The 19,703-nt window shown below is 43.9% G+C and overlaps 1 protein-coding gene across 3 annotated transcripts in view; it reads left to right on the top strand.

The window, feature by feature from the left end:
* Positions 1 to 19,703, top strand: part of sema3fa (sema domain, immunoglobulin domain (Ig), short basic domain, secreted, (semaphorin) 3Fa) — a 51,631-nt gene that overhangs the window by 16,722 nt on the left and 15,206 nt on the right. The window contains exons 3-6 of one of the 3 annotated variants that reach the window (XM_080846386.1): positions 15,455 to 15,615; positions 15,909 to 15,971; positions 16,406 to 16,525; positions 17,206 to 17,295. In XM_080846386.1, the coding sequence (XP_080702512.1) occupies positions 15,455 to 15,615; positions 15,909 to 15,971; positions 16,406 to 16,525; positions 17,206 to 17,295 (434 nt within the window). The remainder of the gene's footprint in view (positions 1 to 15,454; positions 15,616 to 15,908; positions 15,972 to 16,405; positions 16,526 to 17,205; positions 17,296 to 19,703) is intronic. The other 2 variants (XM_080846387.1, XM_080846388.1) reach the window with 2 other exon arrangements.

Below are 19,703 nucleotides of genomic sequence, written 5' to 3'. Positions count from 1 at the left end.
AGAAGCCGTCTGAAAATCCCAACCTGTTTTAGATTTAAGCATTCAGCAGGGTCTGTCTGCAACCATCAGTCAGACAGTGAAAGCAGTGACATACCAGGAGTTGCTCAAATTGTTGATATACAGACTTGTATTTCACGGTCCAAAGGAGATGACTACATTTTACAACTATGGCCTTCTATGAGGTGGAGTTTATTCATTTGGTTTTCTCTGTCAAACAGCTGTTGTTTTGACTGCAAAGTGATTGTTTTCGATTGCTCTACCTCTTGGTTGATCAAATTGTATGTTGTTTTCAAAGTACCATAGTATTCTAGTCTTTCCCTTTAGTAATGTGTCCTTTAAGATGCCCGTGCGTAAAACAATATATGTGATGGCCCAGGTCACGTTCCCTCTACATCTGGCCCTGTGTGAAACCGTGAGTGACAGTCTTCTGTTATTACAGCCAATTTTGCTCTGCTCCAGTTTCGTGTGGAAATTCAATTTTAATGAAAAAACAGTCCTCCCCCTCTACCCCCTGCCAGTCAGGCAGGATCATGACACCCTATAGCACGGTTCAGCTGAAGCGTTTCTGGGAAGACTGTAAAAAGTTTGACGTTCCCGGTGAGGAGTCACTCTCTGACCCTGAATCCAAGGCAGGCTTGTCCAGTGTTAACAGGTCATACCAGAAGAGCAAAAGGTGCCAGATGTAGTATACTCTGGCTTCATAATATATTATAACACGGTCGATTGGGACTCCCCATTGCAACACATTCACTTCTGTGGTGGTATAATTTCGATACAGCACTGCTGTGCATTCCATTGTTATGGTATGAATTTATCCCCTTTGCTTTACTCCCTTGTGTGAAGCATGGAAATTGCGAGGTTGATGTTACACGTTAGCTGATTTAGTAATGTAATAATACAATTAAGAAGACTGTGGAGTTGGCTGTCAGAGGATAGATTTTGAAAGCACCGAGGGCTGAATTATTAGGGTTTTGTTTTTGGAGAGTTTTCATGCGAGGGTGGTATGGAGCTCTGGAGGGAAGAGGATCACGTCAGCACCCCAAGGAGGAACACTTTTATCAAGTTCATCAAAGCACAGTGACAAGGAAAATAGTTCCTCCACACCCAATACCTCTGCAGTTCTTCGTTTATTAGAGACACACCTCTATAAATAGATCAGCGTCGAGCAGAAATGCTCTCAGATGTGCAGATTTCAAGCGATCGGTAAACATGCAGTCATGATGTCTTGCTTAGGGAATCAAGATACAGCCAAACGCGCCTTCTGCAGTTCAAAAAGAAAGGAGTGGGCTACACATTCGTGGCTGTGGTTGAAGCTGGCCTGACGGAGACAGATGGTGGTGGTGGGGTGGGCCTACTCCTCCCCTTCCTCTTCCTCAGATAAGTCCTGCACTTTACCACTGGCCAACACATCTTCTGCCTGTCTCTGTGGCTGCTTTACTTGGCAGCTCCAAAGCATTTCTGGCATATTACTTGGCAGCCGCGTGCCAAGCCAGACTGACACTTCTCAGAGAAACATAGCTGAAGTACCTTGTGTTTCTTCTCTCGTCGTCGTCCTGATATTCAACAGAAGCAACATTGCGCTTGTGAACAATCAAACATGGGGTTTTTCTTTTTTGGGGAAGGTCATTTGAAGTTCTAGCCACAACATCTCCCTCGACATCAACCTTTTATGGGTTTCAGGCAATTAGCAGGCCACGGTGACTCATCGGTTCTTGTTGAAACACCATGCTGTTTTATTTGCTCCACAGCACGACTCAGTGTTGATTCAGGGCACCAGAGAGGAATGCTGGAGTGTTGGAAGAAGACATGAATGTGAACAGACATAACAGAGAGAGAGAGAGAGAGAGGGATAGAGAGTGTCAGGCTCTTTTGTCAGATTAGTAAAATAGTGATTAAGTGATGTAAAGGTGTATTACAGATTAAGATGTTTTCTAATCATGGTATGTATGAGATATTTGAGGAAATGAGGATATTTTATCATGATTAATGAATCTTAGCTATAGCAGACATCAGCACATGGCTGTAAGATGATATGTAATTAAAAGGTTTACATTTTTTTTCAATTCCCTTTCCATCTCTCATAGCCATCACAGTCTCTTTCTCTCTCTCTCTCTCTCTCTCTCTCTCTCTCTTTCTCGCTCTCTCTCTGAGTTTTTTGTACCTTCACCTCCAAGGCAAATATGCTTCTATAAAGCTGAAATAACATCTACAGCACTGCAATTAGTTACGCAGTGCCTTTGAAATGTGAATGACAGTTGAAAAGTTCTAATGAACCTCTTCTCTTTGGGAAGTGGCACCAAGGCCAACAATAACATGCCATATTGATTGCTAACATTTCTTGATTTGTTTCCTTTCGCGGGCTCCTCTTCGCTGATGGTTTTGTTCCGTTCAGCTCATAAAATCAATTAAAATCTCCTAATCTGAACAAGACACAATCATATTAGACAATTTCACGGATGGTTTAGTTTTAATTGCCGTAACTGAAAGAAAAATGAAAGCTCTGTAAATACAGACCAGGGAGGGAACAGAGAACGATCATGGTGTTACTAAAGAGGATTTGTGAAGTGACAGTATCTTCTATAGTAATTAAAATACAATTTAAAAAAGATGTATTATTTATAAATTATTTCCATCAGACTGTTGCTGCTTGGCATTGGCCTAACTGTAAACTGTCTGGGTGATTAGCTAAGAATATCCTCACTAAAGCATGGCCAGATTGACATCTCTATTCATACATCTTCCTCTCCATTGCAATACCCATCCACCCATTTTGGCCCAAGATCTTGAGTGCGTCACAAACCTTGCCTGCTCCCCCTGTCCATCCAAAGAAGAACAGTCAGACAGAGTCTTGCGGGAACGTTTCAAAACTCCTTTGAGATTGTATTGACAAGAGCCACACAGTTTTTTTTCACGCACTTGACACATGAAGCCCAGGGGGGAGCCAAAGGAAAAGACCTCTAACACAGTATGTGACAACTCATGCCCAGGGCCTTAGACTTGGAAATGAACTGCTCTTGATGTCGGCACTGACCTATTTGAAGCACTGTTGAACTTACTTATGCTTTCGATTCTAATTCTAATGGGTTCCAGATTATCTGGGCCTGTACCCCCCTTTGGTGGTGTCACGGGGCAGCTGGCTGAGCTAACAGAGCTTGACATATGTGTGAAGCCTTTGGCTTGGCCCAGCGTCTCTATAAAAGGCCTATTGAGGCCCAGGCCATTGATTCGGCTGCGTTTGGAATCGACTTCGAGGCGAGGTTGAGCGAGTGAGTAAAAAAGACACAAAAATCATTCACACGAGTGAAAGTGAGGCTGGCTGCCGGTCATTGTGGCTGCTGTCAGCGGCTCCGCTAACTTGGCGGTGTCGCCAGGATGGGCAATCTATGTGACTGAGGTGGAGGAGGTCTTTTTTTATCAAGGGGGCATGGAGTTTGCTTATATCAGGGCTTCTGGCAGGTGACAGCAAGACTGGAGACACAGCACAGACCACCCCGAGTCTCATCATTCACACTGTGAGAAGACTGTCTGACCACAGTCAACCAGAGGCCCTCAGTGACCCTTCAGAGGCCAGTCTGTTTTCTTTGGGAAACGGCCCCACTGACGTTCACTGTAGACTGCTGTCCATAAGAGGAACAGGCCCAGATCATTCTCAAGCTTTCTATACTTGCACCAGAAAGAAGATTCCCTTCCATACTCTGCTGGATCCAAGAGTGTTTGGAGACAAAACAGACCCTGTGATCCCATGTCAGCCCCAAGCATCCCCTTCTCCAGGGACAATCCTCCTCGAATCTTCCATCCTGGTTTTCCTACCCTAGAGTACTTTGCCATGGCATCCTCCAACCTTGCATCATCCTCCCTTGAGTCCGCCGGCATATCATATCCTAGCACCCTCCAACCCCGGAGCCCTGCATTCTCCCAAGCAACTTTCAAGCTTGCATCATTACTTACCTGATGGCCTGAAAATGAAGAAATCTGGATATACAAAATAGCTCAAATATCAAGACATAAAAAATGTTGCATAGTGAGTAATCGTTCAAGTCAGATATAGAGTTTAACTAGGCTCTTTTGACCGCAGGGGATCTTCTACGATATCCTGATGCAGTCATTTAGGCTGCCATTACTCCTCATATCGTTGCACATTTTTGTAGAGCTCCATTATCTGCGGTGCAGTCTATTTGTCATAACACACTCTAGCTCACACATTCACAGGATAAGAGGGGTATTGAGTCTAGCCCTTACTTGGTGATAAGAGCGCGAGAAAAAGACCATGTTTTTATCCAGCCAATTTATCTGCTCGCCTGGCGGGTTCTGATTGGGGGGAGGCGGAGTGTTTATTCTTGAGCATGTGGGAAAATGTGGCCTTTCATGTCCAGTGGAGATACAAACTTAAGAGCATGTGCTTTCAGATGAGGACTGACATCTAGAGATGGGAGGTTTTATTAGTGGCTTTCTTCACTGTCCAAGGCATTTGAAGTTTTGAAGATTATTTTTTTTTTTTAAAGATTTATTTTTGGGCTTTTATGCCTTTAATCGGACAGGATAGTAGAGAGAGACAGGAAGTGAACTGGAGAAAGATTTGGGAGAGGGATCGGGAAATGACCGCGAGTCGGACTCGAACCGGGTCCCAATGGGTATTCCGACCCATTTATGGTATAGGGCTGCTGCCGCTTGCGCCACAGCTTCCCCCCAAGTTTTGAAGATTATTGAGGTGTAGCTACAATTGTGACTGTCATTTAATCATGGACTCTTACTGTGAAATGTAAGCAATTACGTAAACAGTCATACCTCTCCTTCAACCTTTTCCTGTAACTGTTTCTGTAACCTTATATCACCAAAACTTTGCCCCTGACATGGTGAACAAAACCCCAAGTCTCCTTTGTTCTTTCTCTTACCAGTCCTACTCTCACCTACCTGACAACCTTCACTGAGGCTCTGTCTGCATGCAGTCCTGAGTCCTGACTCCCACATCAAACTCTTCTTCTACTCTTCTTATGACAGAGATGTGAGAGCCTCCATAAGATTCCTTGGTAGCTAAATACAACATAGCTAAGCAACGGAATAGGCTTACGAGTAAAGCACGAGAAACGGAACCCGGCTCGCTCACACACCACAGGAGCAACGTTGAATTGGGACAGAGACAATCTGCAAACTGGACAAAGGAGATGGTTTCCTCTGATCTGCACCATCAGAACACAGCACAGCACCAACTTCACCCAACCTCAAAACCACAAACTCTCTGCAACCTGGCTCATCAACGGACATCAGAATCAAAAGAGCAGCTCGCCAACGCACCCCTTTTCCCCAAGGACAAGTGACAATAACCAGCTACCGTACAGTGTACACAGCTTAGCATAGGACTGCTGAACCAGTATTTATTTGGTTTGGAGCTTTATTGATGTGATCTCTTTTTATAGTAAGTAAATTGGGTTGTTGGCTTCGCTACACCATACTCAAGTTGATGATAGTTATGCCTCACACAGACGCAGGGTCTTGCATTCAAACTAACCATCCTCTTTCCCAACCTGGCATCATTATCTTACTAGGATCACAGACACATAATTTGACTTGGTGTTAATAGCCACACACGAGGAGAGGACACTCAAAGCTCCCGCCTCACAAACTTTTTTGTTTCTGTGCATGCAGAACATTCAAAGGCAAAGTGCACCCCACATGCAAACGCTTGCACACAAACATACACACACACTCTCTCTCTCTCTCTCTCTCTCTCTCTCTCTCTCTCATACTCACACACACACAGTCACTCACCCTTAGTTCATTAGAGTTAGGTACATCTAGTTAGATTACATACTGTGTTTTCTTTTTATAATTCTGTCAATAAAAGCTTTTGGTTGTATACGCTAGTCTATTTATCATTACACAAGAGTGAATGCTGCCAACTGCTTCTATTCAGACCTCCAAAGACTTTCAACCTTTACTAGCTATTGATACAGTTATTTTAGTTTAGCTATTAAGTTAATTATTCGTCACAGTTCCAAATTGATAGTTATTCAGTTGATTGTTAATCAGAGTTCCAAATTGATTTGTGTGTCACCACCATGCCTTCATCTTAACTGCTCTGCTGTTCAGCTGATCCAATCAAGTGAGATCACCAACATTTTATTGGTGATGCCAGTTGTTGGTACTATACCAACATTATCTCGGTGGCCATTGCAAGGAAAGCATTAACATAAATGCACAATTGCACCACAGAGCCAGTGTACCTACAGAGGAAAGGGACATCAGTGTGTTAAACCTGGGTGGTTGATTAGCTCAGCAGTGAGTGAACAGATGGATGGTACGGTCGCCGGGGTCACCATTCTCAGCCCCTGCAAGGCATGTCGTAAAAGCATCCTTTTGTGCGGGGACGAAAGACATTTCTACAGGTTGTGTGAACCTTTTCCAAACACTGACGTTTCTGTCTACCTTTCACAATGCGCAGCAGAATCTGGGGCATTTTTGGGGTGTGTTTGCACATGCATTGCGTGTGTCTGAGCGTGCGAGAGAGAGTATGCGCGCCGAGATGCTTTTGATGTCACTGCGCAGACATACTGTAGAAGCCATCATGCTGAGCTTGTGAGAGTGCTGAGGCTCGCATGCAGAGTGCAACAGCAGCAGGGTGCTGACAAAGCTCTCCCTAAAGAAAGCCCAGCCCAGCTGTGATCAAGCAAACAAACCTAATGATGTGGGAGACACACAATACAGATGTCACATCCATCACTGAGATGTGCCCTCAATCGGTTCCATATAGGGGCTATGGCAACTTTATTTAATGCTACCATAGTGGAATATTTTCCAAGAGTTCATCAGAAAAACAAGGTCTGTTTTTTAACTCTTGTCCAAGAGTTGTGGGAATTCTCCGAATATGGGAAACTCTGTGAGAACCATAATAACTGAGGCAATATGGAACACAATAAGTTCTCAAGAACCTGAAGCTCACCTCTATAAGCTAGCATTGCACACTTGTTATTGGTTCTAATCAGTGAGTTCTATAGACCCTCCTGTGATAATTACCATTGATTAGGAAGTGCTTGCCAGTCACCTGCACTAATCACACCAATCAGTTGTTGATGCGCTCTAGTAATTACCATTTGCTCAACCTTGCCCTTGAGCACACTGCTCAGACTTCATAAGTTGATGTTGGCAACCGCCGCTTCCAATCTCGGCCCAAATTAGGTGAGAACTAAAAATCCAATGTCTTGACCTGCAAAGGCCCGCGGTGAATACCAATGACCCCCTGACCAATGAGCTCACGAAGGGCTTCATTACGAGAGCAGAAGATGAGCACAGGCCTGGTGGAGCACCCCAACAGCTGCCTGCGCCTGCCTGCCTGCATGCTTCACAGAGGGCTTAGTGTTCTCTGTGGGCTCTGAGACGGCACCTTGAAAGGGCAACTCACGGCTGTCACCTCATCTCAAGACGCGTCCGCTCGTCTCCTGAGAGCCGGACACAAAAGGGGCCCCTGGAGGACTGGGCTGTGCTGCCTCATCCGGAGACCGAGAGGGAGAGAGAGAACAGCCCTCCTCTCGGCTCAGGGTCAGCCTCTTAGCTCTCACGTCCCTCGCTTGTCAGATGGCATTACGGCCTGCCGCCTGGCTGGAGGTCTCTGTGACGACCAGCTCCCGGTGGGACGTTGACCCCGGCTTTGTCTCCCTGTCCCCCAGGGGTCGAGTGGGTGTGTGTGGAGGATGCCAGCAGGAGCTCTGCAGTGTGTGTGACCCTTGACACGACGAGTCGGGGCCCTTTCAGTCAGACTGCTTCACTAATGGCCTTGTAGTGTGATAACCCTCCCCCTGACCTTCTGACCTATCACTCCCTCCTGCCAGCTCACCCCAACCCATGCACATTCACACATACACAAAGATATGCACACACACACACACCTAAACACACACACACACACTCATGAATCCTATAAATCCACAGATGTTTGATGTTAAAACGTTAACATCATTTAACATTAGTAGGTTGTGCTCATGTGAGTGTGCGTGAGGTACAACCCTTACAACATCGGTGTATGTAAGTCGAAAGTATGAGAGTTTTGTGTAACTTTATTAATGCTTTGTCAATACAAATAGCATTTGTCATGCTAAACCTTGTCATACATCCTCACTTGATTGAATTGATTTGGTTGACTGCTTTTGGAAGGCTTGGTTTGCATTTGAGGACTGGGGGAGGTGGGGGGGTTGTTTAGACTTCCTTTGAGCATTAAACAAGACCCCCCACCGACCCGCTCTCTTGTTTCTCCCCCCCACCAACCTGCTTTCTGTCCCTATTGCTTCTGGAGACAAAGGCCTAAAGCACATGACAGGCAGTTAAGTGAACATGGCCTTTAGGGCCGCATAGCTAATTTGATTGTTGCAATAGCAAGAGGATTCAGGTTACAGTTGGCAACAGCCTCCATGGCTTGAGATTGATGGGCAAAGACGTAGCAACATTCACCTGCAGTCCATGGGGTTAGTGGAACCATTTACAGACTTTCAACATATGCCAGCTGTTGCTGTTTTATGTTCTCAACTTAAACTTCTGCGTCTGCCTCGTTCAAACTAAATCCACATTGCTGCCCTGAAACCACTTCTTGGCAGTTTTCTCTCAGGATTTAGTGTGTTGCCCACAGAAAGAGAAAGATATTCATGTTTGGCCATGGCTCATTTCTGATAAGGCAGGGCTCTCGCGCTGTTGGCAGGCGTGCAGTGGGAGGGAAGTCTGCCCGGAACTCCGGCATGCATCTCCTTCATCACCTCTCACTCTCACCTGCTGCACGCCACCGCGGAGAGAGAAGAGCGAGAGATTGTGGAGGGAAGATAGCTTCCATTATCGCACCCGGCTGGTATGCAGAAAAGCAGAGGGGAGGTGAAGAGAGCAGGAGCTCAGAGAAAAGGGAGGAAGCAACGAGAGAGGGAGGGAGGGAGGGGAAAAAAGAGATGCTGGCGATGGATTTCATTTAATATCTGGCATGGGGGTAGCAGAGGTAGCATGGCGTTGAAATATTTGGTCTGATGAAAGCCGCTGAATGAGGGAGGGAGGGGAATGTATCTTTTCACAAAAGGTTTTCATAGGTCTTGCCAAAACTGAGTGAGAGAGAGAGAACGAAGGAGAGAAAGAGACAGATAGGGAGAAAGAGAGATGGATGAACAAGATTGTGGGAAACAGGATGCTTTTTCCCCCGCTATTTGCTCATCTTCACCCTCAGGCTGTTGTCACCCTCATTTCAAACTCAAATCCATATTATCACGAGATGGAAACGATCGCTTTGGCACACCTTAACTTGTCGGGCGTTGGACTACGAGCAGCATCAACCTGCAAACTAATCGGATCCAATCAAGGAAGTGGCAAGTGGCAATCAAAGTTGCGTGCCTTCTTCCATGGTAAACACAGCAGATTTTAAGGCAGATGAGTCTCACAGAAGATGGAAAGATATGTGGAGGTGTTTGTGGAGGTGGAGTGTTTTGAGAGTCCTGGCAGTGTGTGTGTGTGTGTTTGTAAGTGAGAGAATGATAGGGAAAGAGAGAGACAGAGAGAGTGAAAAAGAGAGGTACGGGTGCATTGAACACAGCAGGGCATGCCTCAGCAGCACATCAATGACTACAAATCTGACCATAAATGCCTGCATTATATGCTGTGGTAATGCAATTACTCTCCCACAGTGATCTCTGTCATCTGCACAATCCTAACACACTAAACATCTCTGTGCAACAAACAGAAGGGACACAGTGCAGTGTTTTTTTTTCAAAACATTTAATTTAACCAGATAATAAATCATTTGGCAAGTTGATCTGCAACTCACGTGTATGTTCCTGTTTCAAGTTGGATGCATAATCTGATAACAGAGCTTCAAACAGTTGGCTTTCTCCCTCTTGCTATTAATATTGTCAAATCCTGCCAAGGCAGGAAAAAAAACGACTTCTTTTTGCTGTTTCAGGGCTGTACAGTTTTGAATGTAAAGTGGGCTTCAGAGGGAAGAGATTTAGACTGGAACTGAAACAAGAGCAAAAGTCTGTAAATCAAAAGAAACCTATAAACATTGTTAGACCATAATCTTGTTAGAAAACACACAATGTCTAACTTCACCTTTGAAAGCTGATACTGTGGCAGGCTCTGGAGAGGGAGTGCGAAATATCTAGCAGCTGATCCTCCCGCTCACGTCGGCTTGCTGAGACTTCCCAGGGCTGTTTGGTGAGCGAGTGGGGGGTGCTGGGGGGAGAATTTACATTGAATGAATAAAGAACACTTTGTCTTTGCAAAAGTGCCACAATTTGAGCATATGAAACAACTCCGGCTACGCGCAGGGTGCATAAACTAGGTCGCACGGGAACAAGTGAGCTGTGTTATTCCTCCAATGGCCTCAAATAGACATGACATCTTATGACTGGAATGAGCTAATCCATCTGAACAGGTTTATTGGTTTATTCAGGTAGGTGGGGCTCTCCATAACAGCATAGGGTAGGAAATAAACAGTCAGCTTCTCTCCCTCTCTTTCTTTCCCTGGCTCTCTCACTTTTATTCAAATAGGCTTTATTGGCATGACTACTTCAACAAATGTCATATTTTTCTCCCCCATCACTTTCTCCTTTTTATTTATCACCCTTCCCTAAACGCCACTCATTTAAAAGCTTTCCATACGGGGGATATTTCAGCATAAAGTCTTCCTCGGAGGCACATTACTGGGCAATATTCACATGCTCTTTTCCGAAAGGATATAACGGGGCGTGTTTGGTCTCGCTTGATTCCAGTTATTACGGTCCATGTTGACAATATTAGTATTGGTGGACTTGTGAATACCTGTCATCTCTGTAAAAGCTAGAACCCACTGATTCGATTGAGGCCATGTCATTTGGCAGCTCGCCAAACGTAAGCACACATTATCCAAACACCATTCCTCACACAGCCTGCATGATCCAACAAAGGATGGGCCCAGTTTAGGTATGGTGTCATAGATCATTGGATTCTGTTTCTTTTCTTAAGAGAGGTGCAGTTCTCTGTTCTTCAGCGAAGGCTTCTATGGCAGCAAACAAACAAACAAACAAACAGTGGTGGATGGTTGAAGTGAGCGGGGGTGCCAGGGTGCGTCTTTAATGTCATGGTGCTTTCAAAAGTTATGGCTCTTCACAAGGATCCTGTCTGAAGTGGACATGTCATTATGGTAATAATGGTCAAGGTCACAATTCCATATTTCCTGACCACCACCATCATTCCCACCCTTTCTGTCACGTGTCTCTTTAATTCCACCTTTCCCTCAACCTGTTCTTGTGCTTCTCACTGTTTCTCTGTCCTCTTCTTACAACTATACTCTTTTTAAAGACAAAAAGAGAAAGAGAAGACACACATAAAAAAAAACCATCACACACTGTTTCACAGAATTGACACCGTCTTATCATTCAAGAGCAACTGGGAGTAAAAGTGATTCTCCATGTATTTTCCCAACTCTGGACAGAAGGGTAAATACACAAACAGGAATACACACATTGGCTCTCAACTCTTGACTCTCACCCTTTCACCTCTTAACAGCCTGGGGTTGTCAGGGTAAGCACAAAAACCAGAATAATTTAAAAGAAAACAGAAGTATCTTAAGGTGCATTACACGAAGGATCTACCAGGTTCAGAGAGATCCAGTTCAAACACATTCAGTCACAAAAGCCAAAGCCACAGGCATAGACACACATCGCCTGCACTCACTCACTCAAACACACCTACCCACACCTACACACACACACACACACACACACACACAAACACACACACACACACAAATACACAAACACACACACACACACCCACACACACACACACGCTGCCTGCACCCACCCACTCGCTTAAACACACACACACACACACACACCGCCTACACCCACCCACTCGCTTAAACACACACACACACACACACTCACACACATTCATAAAAATATATATGCACACACATGAGCACATACATACACACACACATAACCAGGCAAACAGGCAAGCTAAGACATGGTTGCCCCCACCCTCCTGTAGATTAAGGCTCTGGAGTTGAATAGGGAGGAGGAATTCAAACAATGCTGCAGGAATGCCCACTCAGGTATTATGTAGGATATTGGATAGTGAGAACGTCTAGCCAGGCTTCCTGTCCTACCCTGCAGTCTATAGGGGTCTTCAGGAACATGCAATCCCCAGTCTGATAGCGCGTCCACACTGACCCATACCCATACACATACACATAGTGTTCTCGAAGGGCTGGAGGCCTCACAGGCCTCTGAAAACGCTATCAGGGCAAACTGACTATACATGTAATCGTGAAACTGATGACTGATAATTGTACGTCTTTGGACCATTTACAAGCCATACAAGCCATAAACATGCTCCATAGAAAAGACAACAAAATCCCAAGGAAAATGCATGAGGCCAATCATAGCCAATCATAAACCAGCTAATTCCGACCTGTGCTAAGCACTACAACGAAGGGAAAAAATGACAACCTGAGCATATAATCAAATGGGCAATACAACTTTTCAGTAAAAGAAGGTTGGTTAAGACAGACATCGTTAGACATTATTAAATAATTACAGTAAATTGTTTAGTATTTTCAAATTATGAGGATTTTGTTTCAGATTACTAAATGTATATTAACATTGTATCAATTACAGTAACCGGTCTCTGTGGATAGACAACACACATGGTTTTGCTATGGGCTTCCATGGGAAATGTAACTCTATCCAGGATTAGTTCAAGTTTCTATGAGGTAATCTAATGAGTCTGAAAGAGGGATTAGTCACATTTTGTTAGAATTGCAGAAGAAACAATCGGACAGAGATGGGCTCAGCAGTTTCACAAGAGGAGGATTTCAGCAGATGACAGATACATACAGACAGACAGACGTGTGTATACAGTACATACGTAGATCAACACAACTAGTTAGTTGGAGATATCTATATGTTTTCGGGAACATAGCGTTTTGCATTACGCATAGCTGCAAGACATTCTGTACTATACACAGATGCTGGGCCCTAATCCTTCAAGAGAAAGAGGGATGTGTACTTCTACAATAATTGTGGTACCGCTGCGATCTCTCCAAGAGACGATTACAAGAATTATGCAACATAATACACCACAGTCTACAATTACTTTGTTTTAAATGCATCATTAATTTTTCTTTTTGTTTTGGTAACACTGACAGTAGAGCTTCCTACAGACTTGGCGCATTAATGCAGCAATTTCCACAGAGCCTAGAGACCCTACTATTAGTGGCTTTTAAGAGGAGTTTGGAACAATTGGCCTTTTGTGTGTTTCTGTGAGTACAGGATCTTGACAAATGTCTTTGAGATTTCTGTCTTTGCTACAATGTATAGGTTTTCCACAATGTGTTTGAGTGATTAAAGTACTGTGGAAGTAAAATGCAGTGGTTCACAGAACACAAACACTGTGCTTCAAAATGTTTGTATTTATGTATTTGTGGTAGAAAAGTTTAGCTTACGTTTTTCAGGTCAGAACCCCATCTAGTTCATCAAATGTGTGTAGTTAGTGTACGTATGTGCCTATCTGGGAATACTGTGTGCGGGGTGGGTGGTCGTGCAGTGCAGTAGTGTGTATTACTTACTTGCTCATCTCCCTGTAAGCTCATCTCTTTGGCTACATATGCCTGCCCATAATCACCAGCCGAAGCCATGACAGTACCATTGCATACCACTATTCCCATCACAGGGAGAGATAATGGCATTACTGACCACACTGACAGCTGTCCACATTCTCTCAACCCCATAGAGTCCTCAATGCTCTCTCCCTCTCCCTCTCTCTCTCCCTCTCACTCCCACTCTCTTTCTCTACCTATCTCTCTCTCTCTCTCTCTCTCTCTCTACCTTCCTTTCTCTCTCTCTCTCTCTCTCTGTCTCTCTCTCTCTCTCTTGTTCTCCCTCTATGAGTCATCTTGCATGTGTCCCCCATGCAAATATTAAATCCCTTGCTTGGTCAGTTGCATTTCCACTTCTTCTTCCAAATCCCATTCCAATAGGATATCCCAATTAAAAAATCCGGAGGAAATCCAGGGAATCCAAGCTGAGATGGCCCCGAATCCCAGGTCTCCGGCACCGTTTTTTCACTAGTGTTACCATTGGCGTTTGCTCTAGACCACCCGAGCAGCAGAGGTCCCATGGGAGAAGGGGCTGCAGGAATTGTTTTTCCCATCCTGCACCTGGCCAAAGCACCCATGACTTCACGCTCAGCTCCACGCAAGGAGGGACTTAGAAAAGCTTGACTTCTCCTGTGTGATGTCCCTGTGCTGAGGGGATTGGGGGTCTTTATGCTCATGCCTTGGGAGAATTCAAAGAGCTCAGCTGCACTGCTTTACATTAAGGTTCTTTTACCTAACCTAAATTAACCTACCTAATACCTTAATTAAGGCCGTCCTAAATGAACATGACTAAACCACAACCTTTCAAATCAATAAACCATCAGAAATTCCAGAGTATACGGTTTCTCTATGTTCACCAAAACACATCACTTGTATTATCTCTTAGCCGACAATATTTAATGTATCCGATATCGAGAAAAAGCCATTGACCTCAACAATAATATCCAGTAATGATAAATGCTGTGGTTAACTAGTGCATGATAATTATTGTCCGTGACTGGAACCTTCACTGTTGCCCCATACAGCATTTGTGTGCCACTGCTGCCCTTCCAGGCCCCTTGCTGGCTCTCTCCCTGTCTGGAGTTTGTTTCCCCTTGCTTTCCTCTGAGCCCGCAAAGCAGTGCCCTGTTGAGCCGTCTAGCCGTGACCCCATGACATTCCTCAATGGGACGTGTCTCTTCCACACATTCCGCTGCTTATTTGTGTTGCGGGTGCAGAGTCACTTGCGACCGTGCCGTATATCCACACACCAGGGGCACCTCTGTGGTGTGCGGCAAGAGGCCTAGGCTTTACTGCAGACCAGCATACCTCTCAGTGGGGAACATTTAGAAGTGAGAACTCGAGCTTGCTCTGGGAAATTAAAAGAGGACATGGAATGATTGTTGCTCTGATGGTGGATTTGATGTGAATTGTTTGTCCAGATGAATCTTAAATTGCCTCTCTTTTCACTGCACTCAGTGGTTTCGAGAGCTAGAAGTCTACAGCTGCAACACACGAAAACTGGAAACATACGTCTTGTTTAGATTATTGTCCACTGACCCAAAGGCCATGCTAAAAGGTCAGCTAGGTTCGAGCTGCAACTATGCTCAAGTATTTATGTGACTGTCTGTATGTTATTATTTGACTATTTGATTATATTGAAAAGATGGGGAAAGTCTGTCATTAATTTTTCTACAGAGCTCCTTTGTAACTGCTTAACCGCATCTTTAATTTGAAACATATGCAGTTGTATGTAGCATGTGGGGCACATGTTTAGCACAGTATGTTTATTGAAACACCGATTATTGATTTTGCACTTATTCCTATACTCTCTCTCTCTTTTCTCTTTCTCTCTCCCCCTCTCTCCTCCTCCAGAGCTCAGGTCCACTGGAACAGCCCACCACTTCTCCTTCCTGCTCAACTCCACTGACTACCGCATCCTGTGCATGGACGAGGACCATGACCGCATGTACGTGGGCAGCAAGGACTACATCCTGTCCCTGGACCTGCATGACATCAACAAGGAGCCCCTCATAGTAAGAGAGGCCACTGATCCCAGAACCTTCCTACAGTCCTGGCTTAGTCACAGAAGACCCAGCTGATGGGTCTTAATCTTCTTTAGTTTGTGCTTCATGTCAATTTGATTTGTGAAGAGTGTATGCTAGTGCTGTTTTGAAGGCTCTTAACAACATTAGGTTTAGCGACATCAGCACTGAAATATTAGCACAGTGAAGCAAGGGCGCTGTTTGATAGGAATTGTAAAGAGTTGGATAATAATGTTTTATGTGGGTAAAATGAACTAACTGTTGGTTTGATTTTTCCGTCTCAGATTCACTGGCCTGTCCCTCCTCAAAGAAAGACAGAATGTGTTCTGTCTGGCAAGGACAGCAATGTAAGTCTGCACCTGAATACTAGAGTTGCTGAAGTCATCCAATCAGACTAGCTGTGCCTAAGAAATTAAATACCTGAATCACCAAAAATGCCTGACTAAAGTGTAAGAGTTAGCATCTATGATTAGCGCAGAACAAACCTATTTTATTGGCCTTACATGTGCCAAAACCTTCCTGACTCATACTTGCGGTATTAGAATTTGGAGGTTTGGAATCCCCCTTCTTTGTGGTAAAAATTCATGAGACGAGATTTTGCAGCGTTCCAGTCTTTTGAAGAAAAAAAGAAGTGCAAACGCTTCCCAATCTGGATCAGGACCACTAAGGACTCTCACCTTATACATGGAGCTGTAGTCCTCATCCTAAAGTAAACTCAAATCTGTATTGAGTGGCGATCCAGTGGATTGATATTACATTCCAGTGTTTCTGTCTGTTTTAGGGGGAGTGTGGAAACTTCATTCGACTGATCGAGCCATGGAACAGGACTCACCTGTATGTGTGTGGAACCGGAGCATACAATCCTGTCTGCACCTATGTTGACCGGGGCCGAAGGTCACAGGTAGCCATTCCCATCTCGAACTGAGCGTCTGCACCCTTCCATGACTTTCTTTTCACTTCCTTCATTTCACATCCACCTTGGTCAGTTTCCTTCACTTTCTGTCAGTGGATTGAATATCATTTCTTGCAGCTTGTAATTCTCTGAATGATATATCAACCCCTGATGACAGGGAGGTTCACTACATCCACAGTGTGTATGTCTCTGCATCTGCTATAGAGCAGTGGATGTATGGAAATGAATGGCAGGTCTTTATTGCCTTTAGTCCAAAGTCTACTTTTCACCATCTCTTGCAACGCCTTCTCTCCACACCCCCAGGGGGCAGATTTAGTGGCGGATGCTTTCTTGCGTTCACCTCATTGTGCATGTGCTGTCTGATGCATGAGCATGCACGAGCTGGTTGTTCGAAAGCTGCATGGTCGGAACTTTGCTTTTCACCTGACCTCTCGATGTGGACTTCCTTTGTTTGCATCCTTTCTTTTCTTCTTTTTCCCCCCTCATACATCTCCCTTGTAATGGCCTAGGGGTCTACTTTCATAGCAGACGTCATTTCACAGCCGCTCTGTGCATCACGAGGGGCTGTCCGGTGTCTGGGCTCCTAAGGGCTATAGCCTGCAGTAACGCAGGGCTGCAGAGCTTGGTGTCTAACCCAGTCTGGACCCGTTCCTACTCCTCTCTTTTAGACTCTGTACAGCGAGCAGGCGGCCAGGGCAGGGGGCAGGACCAGCAGAGCCGCAGATCCCGAAGGAACAGCTGAACCCACCGTGCCAAAGGTGGGAGCAGGCAGAAGTTACTGGGAGAGGCAGGGGGTTATTGTGTATTGTGACAAAGAAAAGGACATTATGGCACCACGCTGTATGTTGTGTATTTCATGAGGTGGTTCATCTGAACCTATTCATAAGACTGACCAAAAATGTGTTAAATGTGTTATAAGACTGAGGGACGCTGACACTCTTCTCTCTGTCTTGGTGTGTGGCCATGCTCGTTTCCAGTGTAAATACCAGCAGATGAGGAGCTCTGTTCTGAATCTCTGCCTCAAACCACCTCACACAGTTCGAGGTTGCACAACATGGCCAGTTGGTGTGATAGTTTACATAATACCGAACCATAATCAGCCATCCAAACGTGCATTGTTTCAAAAAAGCACACAATCACTTACTGGGAAGAGATAAATCTGCCAAGTCAAATCTTTGTTTTTCTCTTGGAGGTGAGGGAAATATGCATTGGTCGTCCATGGTAAGAATCTCATGAAGACACGGTTGCCATTGACCATAAAAGTCCACTTATGGGAGTAGGCTGTACATAGCTGATACATGCTGTATTTATTACAGTGCATGAAATGCCCTGTATTGTTATTCCTAGGCTTCTTCTTCTTATTACAGTGCATGAAATGCCCTGTATTGTTATTCCTAGGCTTCTTCTTCTTCTTCTTCTTATTCTTGTTACCTTTTTCTGCGATTAATTCAGCCCGAACCGCTTAACGTAGAAACTTCATTCAAACTTTGTCGCGTAGGTATTGTAAAGGACACTTATGCTATGTATTTTTCACTTTTCTAAGCTTTATACTTTTTAAGATATTAAATAAAAACAAATCGAAATTTTCCCATTGACTTACATTGGGCCATTATGACATCATAATAGGGTCTTTAAACTGGCTTGCACCTGTGCTTCACTGACAGCTGCGCCAAATCAAAGGAACTTCTTCTCTGTCCCTCTCAATTTAACTGTAACTAGGAACATTAAGACACCTTCCATTCTCTACTTTTTTGCCTCCATCTTTCTCTCTATCCCTCTCAGTCTACTTTCTCTCACACTCAATCTCTCTTCTTCACTCCATTTTTATCTCCTTTTTTCAATATTTTCACTCTCTTTTTCTCTTTCACTCTTCTTTCCTTCTTCCACTCATCTTTCCTTCTTCCACTCTTCTTTCCTTCTTTCACTTTTCTTTCCTTTCTTCACTCTCCTTTCTTCTTTCCTTTTTTCACTCTTCTTTCCTTTTCTTCTTTCCTTCTTCAACTATTATTTCCTTCTTTCACTCTTCTTTACTTTCTTCACTCTTCTTTATTTTCTTCTTCCACTCTTCTTTCCTTTCTTCACTCTTCTTTCTTTTCTTCTTTCCTTCTTTCACTCTTCTTTCCTTCATCCTCTCTTCTCTTCTTTCTTCACTCTTCTATCCTTTCTTCTTTCCTTCTTCCACTCTTCTTTCCTTTCTTCTTTCCTTCTTTCACTCTTCTTTCTTTTCTTCTTCCTTTCCTAACTTTTGCATTTCATGCACTGGTATTTCCTTCAGGAAATGCATTTTCTAGTCTTATTCTTGTTACCTTTTTCTGCGATTAATTCAGCCCGAACCGCTTAACGTAGAAACTTCATTCAAACTTTGTCGCGTAGGTCTAGTAAACAACACTTATGCTATGTATTTTTCAATTTTCTAAACTTTATACTTTTTAAGATATTAAAGAAAAACGAATATAAATTTCTCCCATTGACTTACATTGGGCCATTATGACATCATAATAGGGTCTTTAAACTGGCTTGCACCTGTGCTTTACTGACACCTGTGCCAAATCCAAGGAACCTCTTCTCTCTCTGTCCCTCTCAATTTAACTGTAACTAGGAACATTAAGACACCATCCATTCTCTATTTTTTTTTCTCTCCATCTCTCCATCTTTCTCTCTCAGTCAACTTTCTCTCACACTCAATCTCTCTTCTTCACTCCATTTTTATCTCCTTTTTTCAATATTTTCACTCTCTCTTTATCTCTTCATCCAGAGCCACTCTTGTTCACTCTTCTTTCCTTCTTCCACTCTTCTTTCCTTTCTTATTTTCTTCTTCCATTTTTCTTTCCTTCTTCCACTCTTCTTGCCTTTCTTTTTTCCTTCATCCACTCTTCTTTCCTTCTTCCACTTTTCTTTTCTATCTTCACTCTTCTTTCCTTCTTACACTCTTCTTTCCTTCTTTCACTCTTCTTTCTTTTCTTATTTCCTTCTTACACTCTTCTTTCCTTCCTTCACTCTTCTTTCCTTTCTTCTTTCATTATTTCACTCTTCTTTCTTTTCTTCTTTCCTTCTTCCACTCTTCTTTCCTTTCTTCTTTCTTTTCTTCTTTCCTTCTTTCACTCTTCTATCCTTTCTTCTTTCCTTCTTCCACTCTTCTCTTCTTTCTTCACTCTTCTTTCCTTTT

Source organism: Sprattus sprattus (genome assembly GCF_963457725.1).
Source record: "Sprattus sprattus genome assembly, chromosome: 10".
Classification (NCBI taxonomy): Eukaryota; Metazoa; Chordata; class Actinopteri; order Clupeiformes; family Clupeidae; genus Sprattus; species Sprattus sprattus.
The sequence above is the reverse complement of the archived record's forward strand: the minus strand, read 5'-3'. Positions and strand labels throughout refer to the sequence as shown.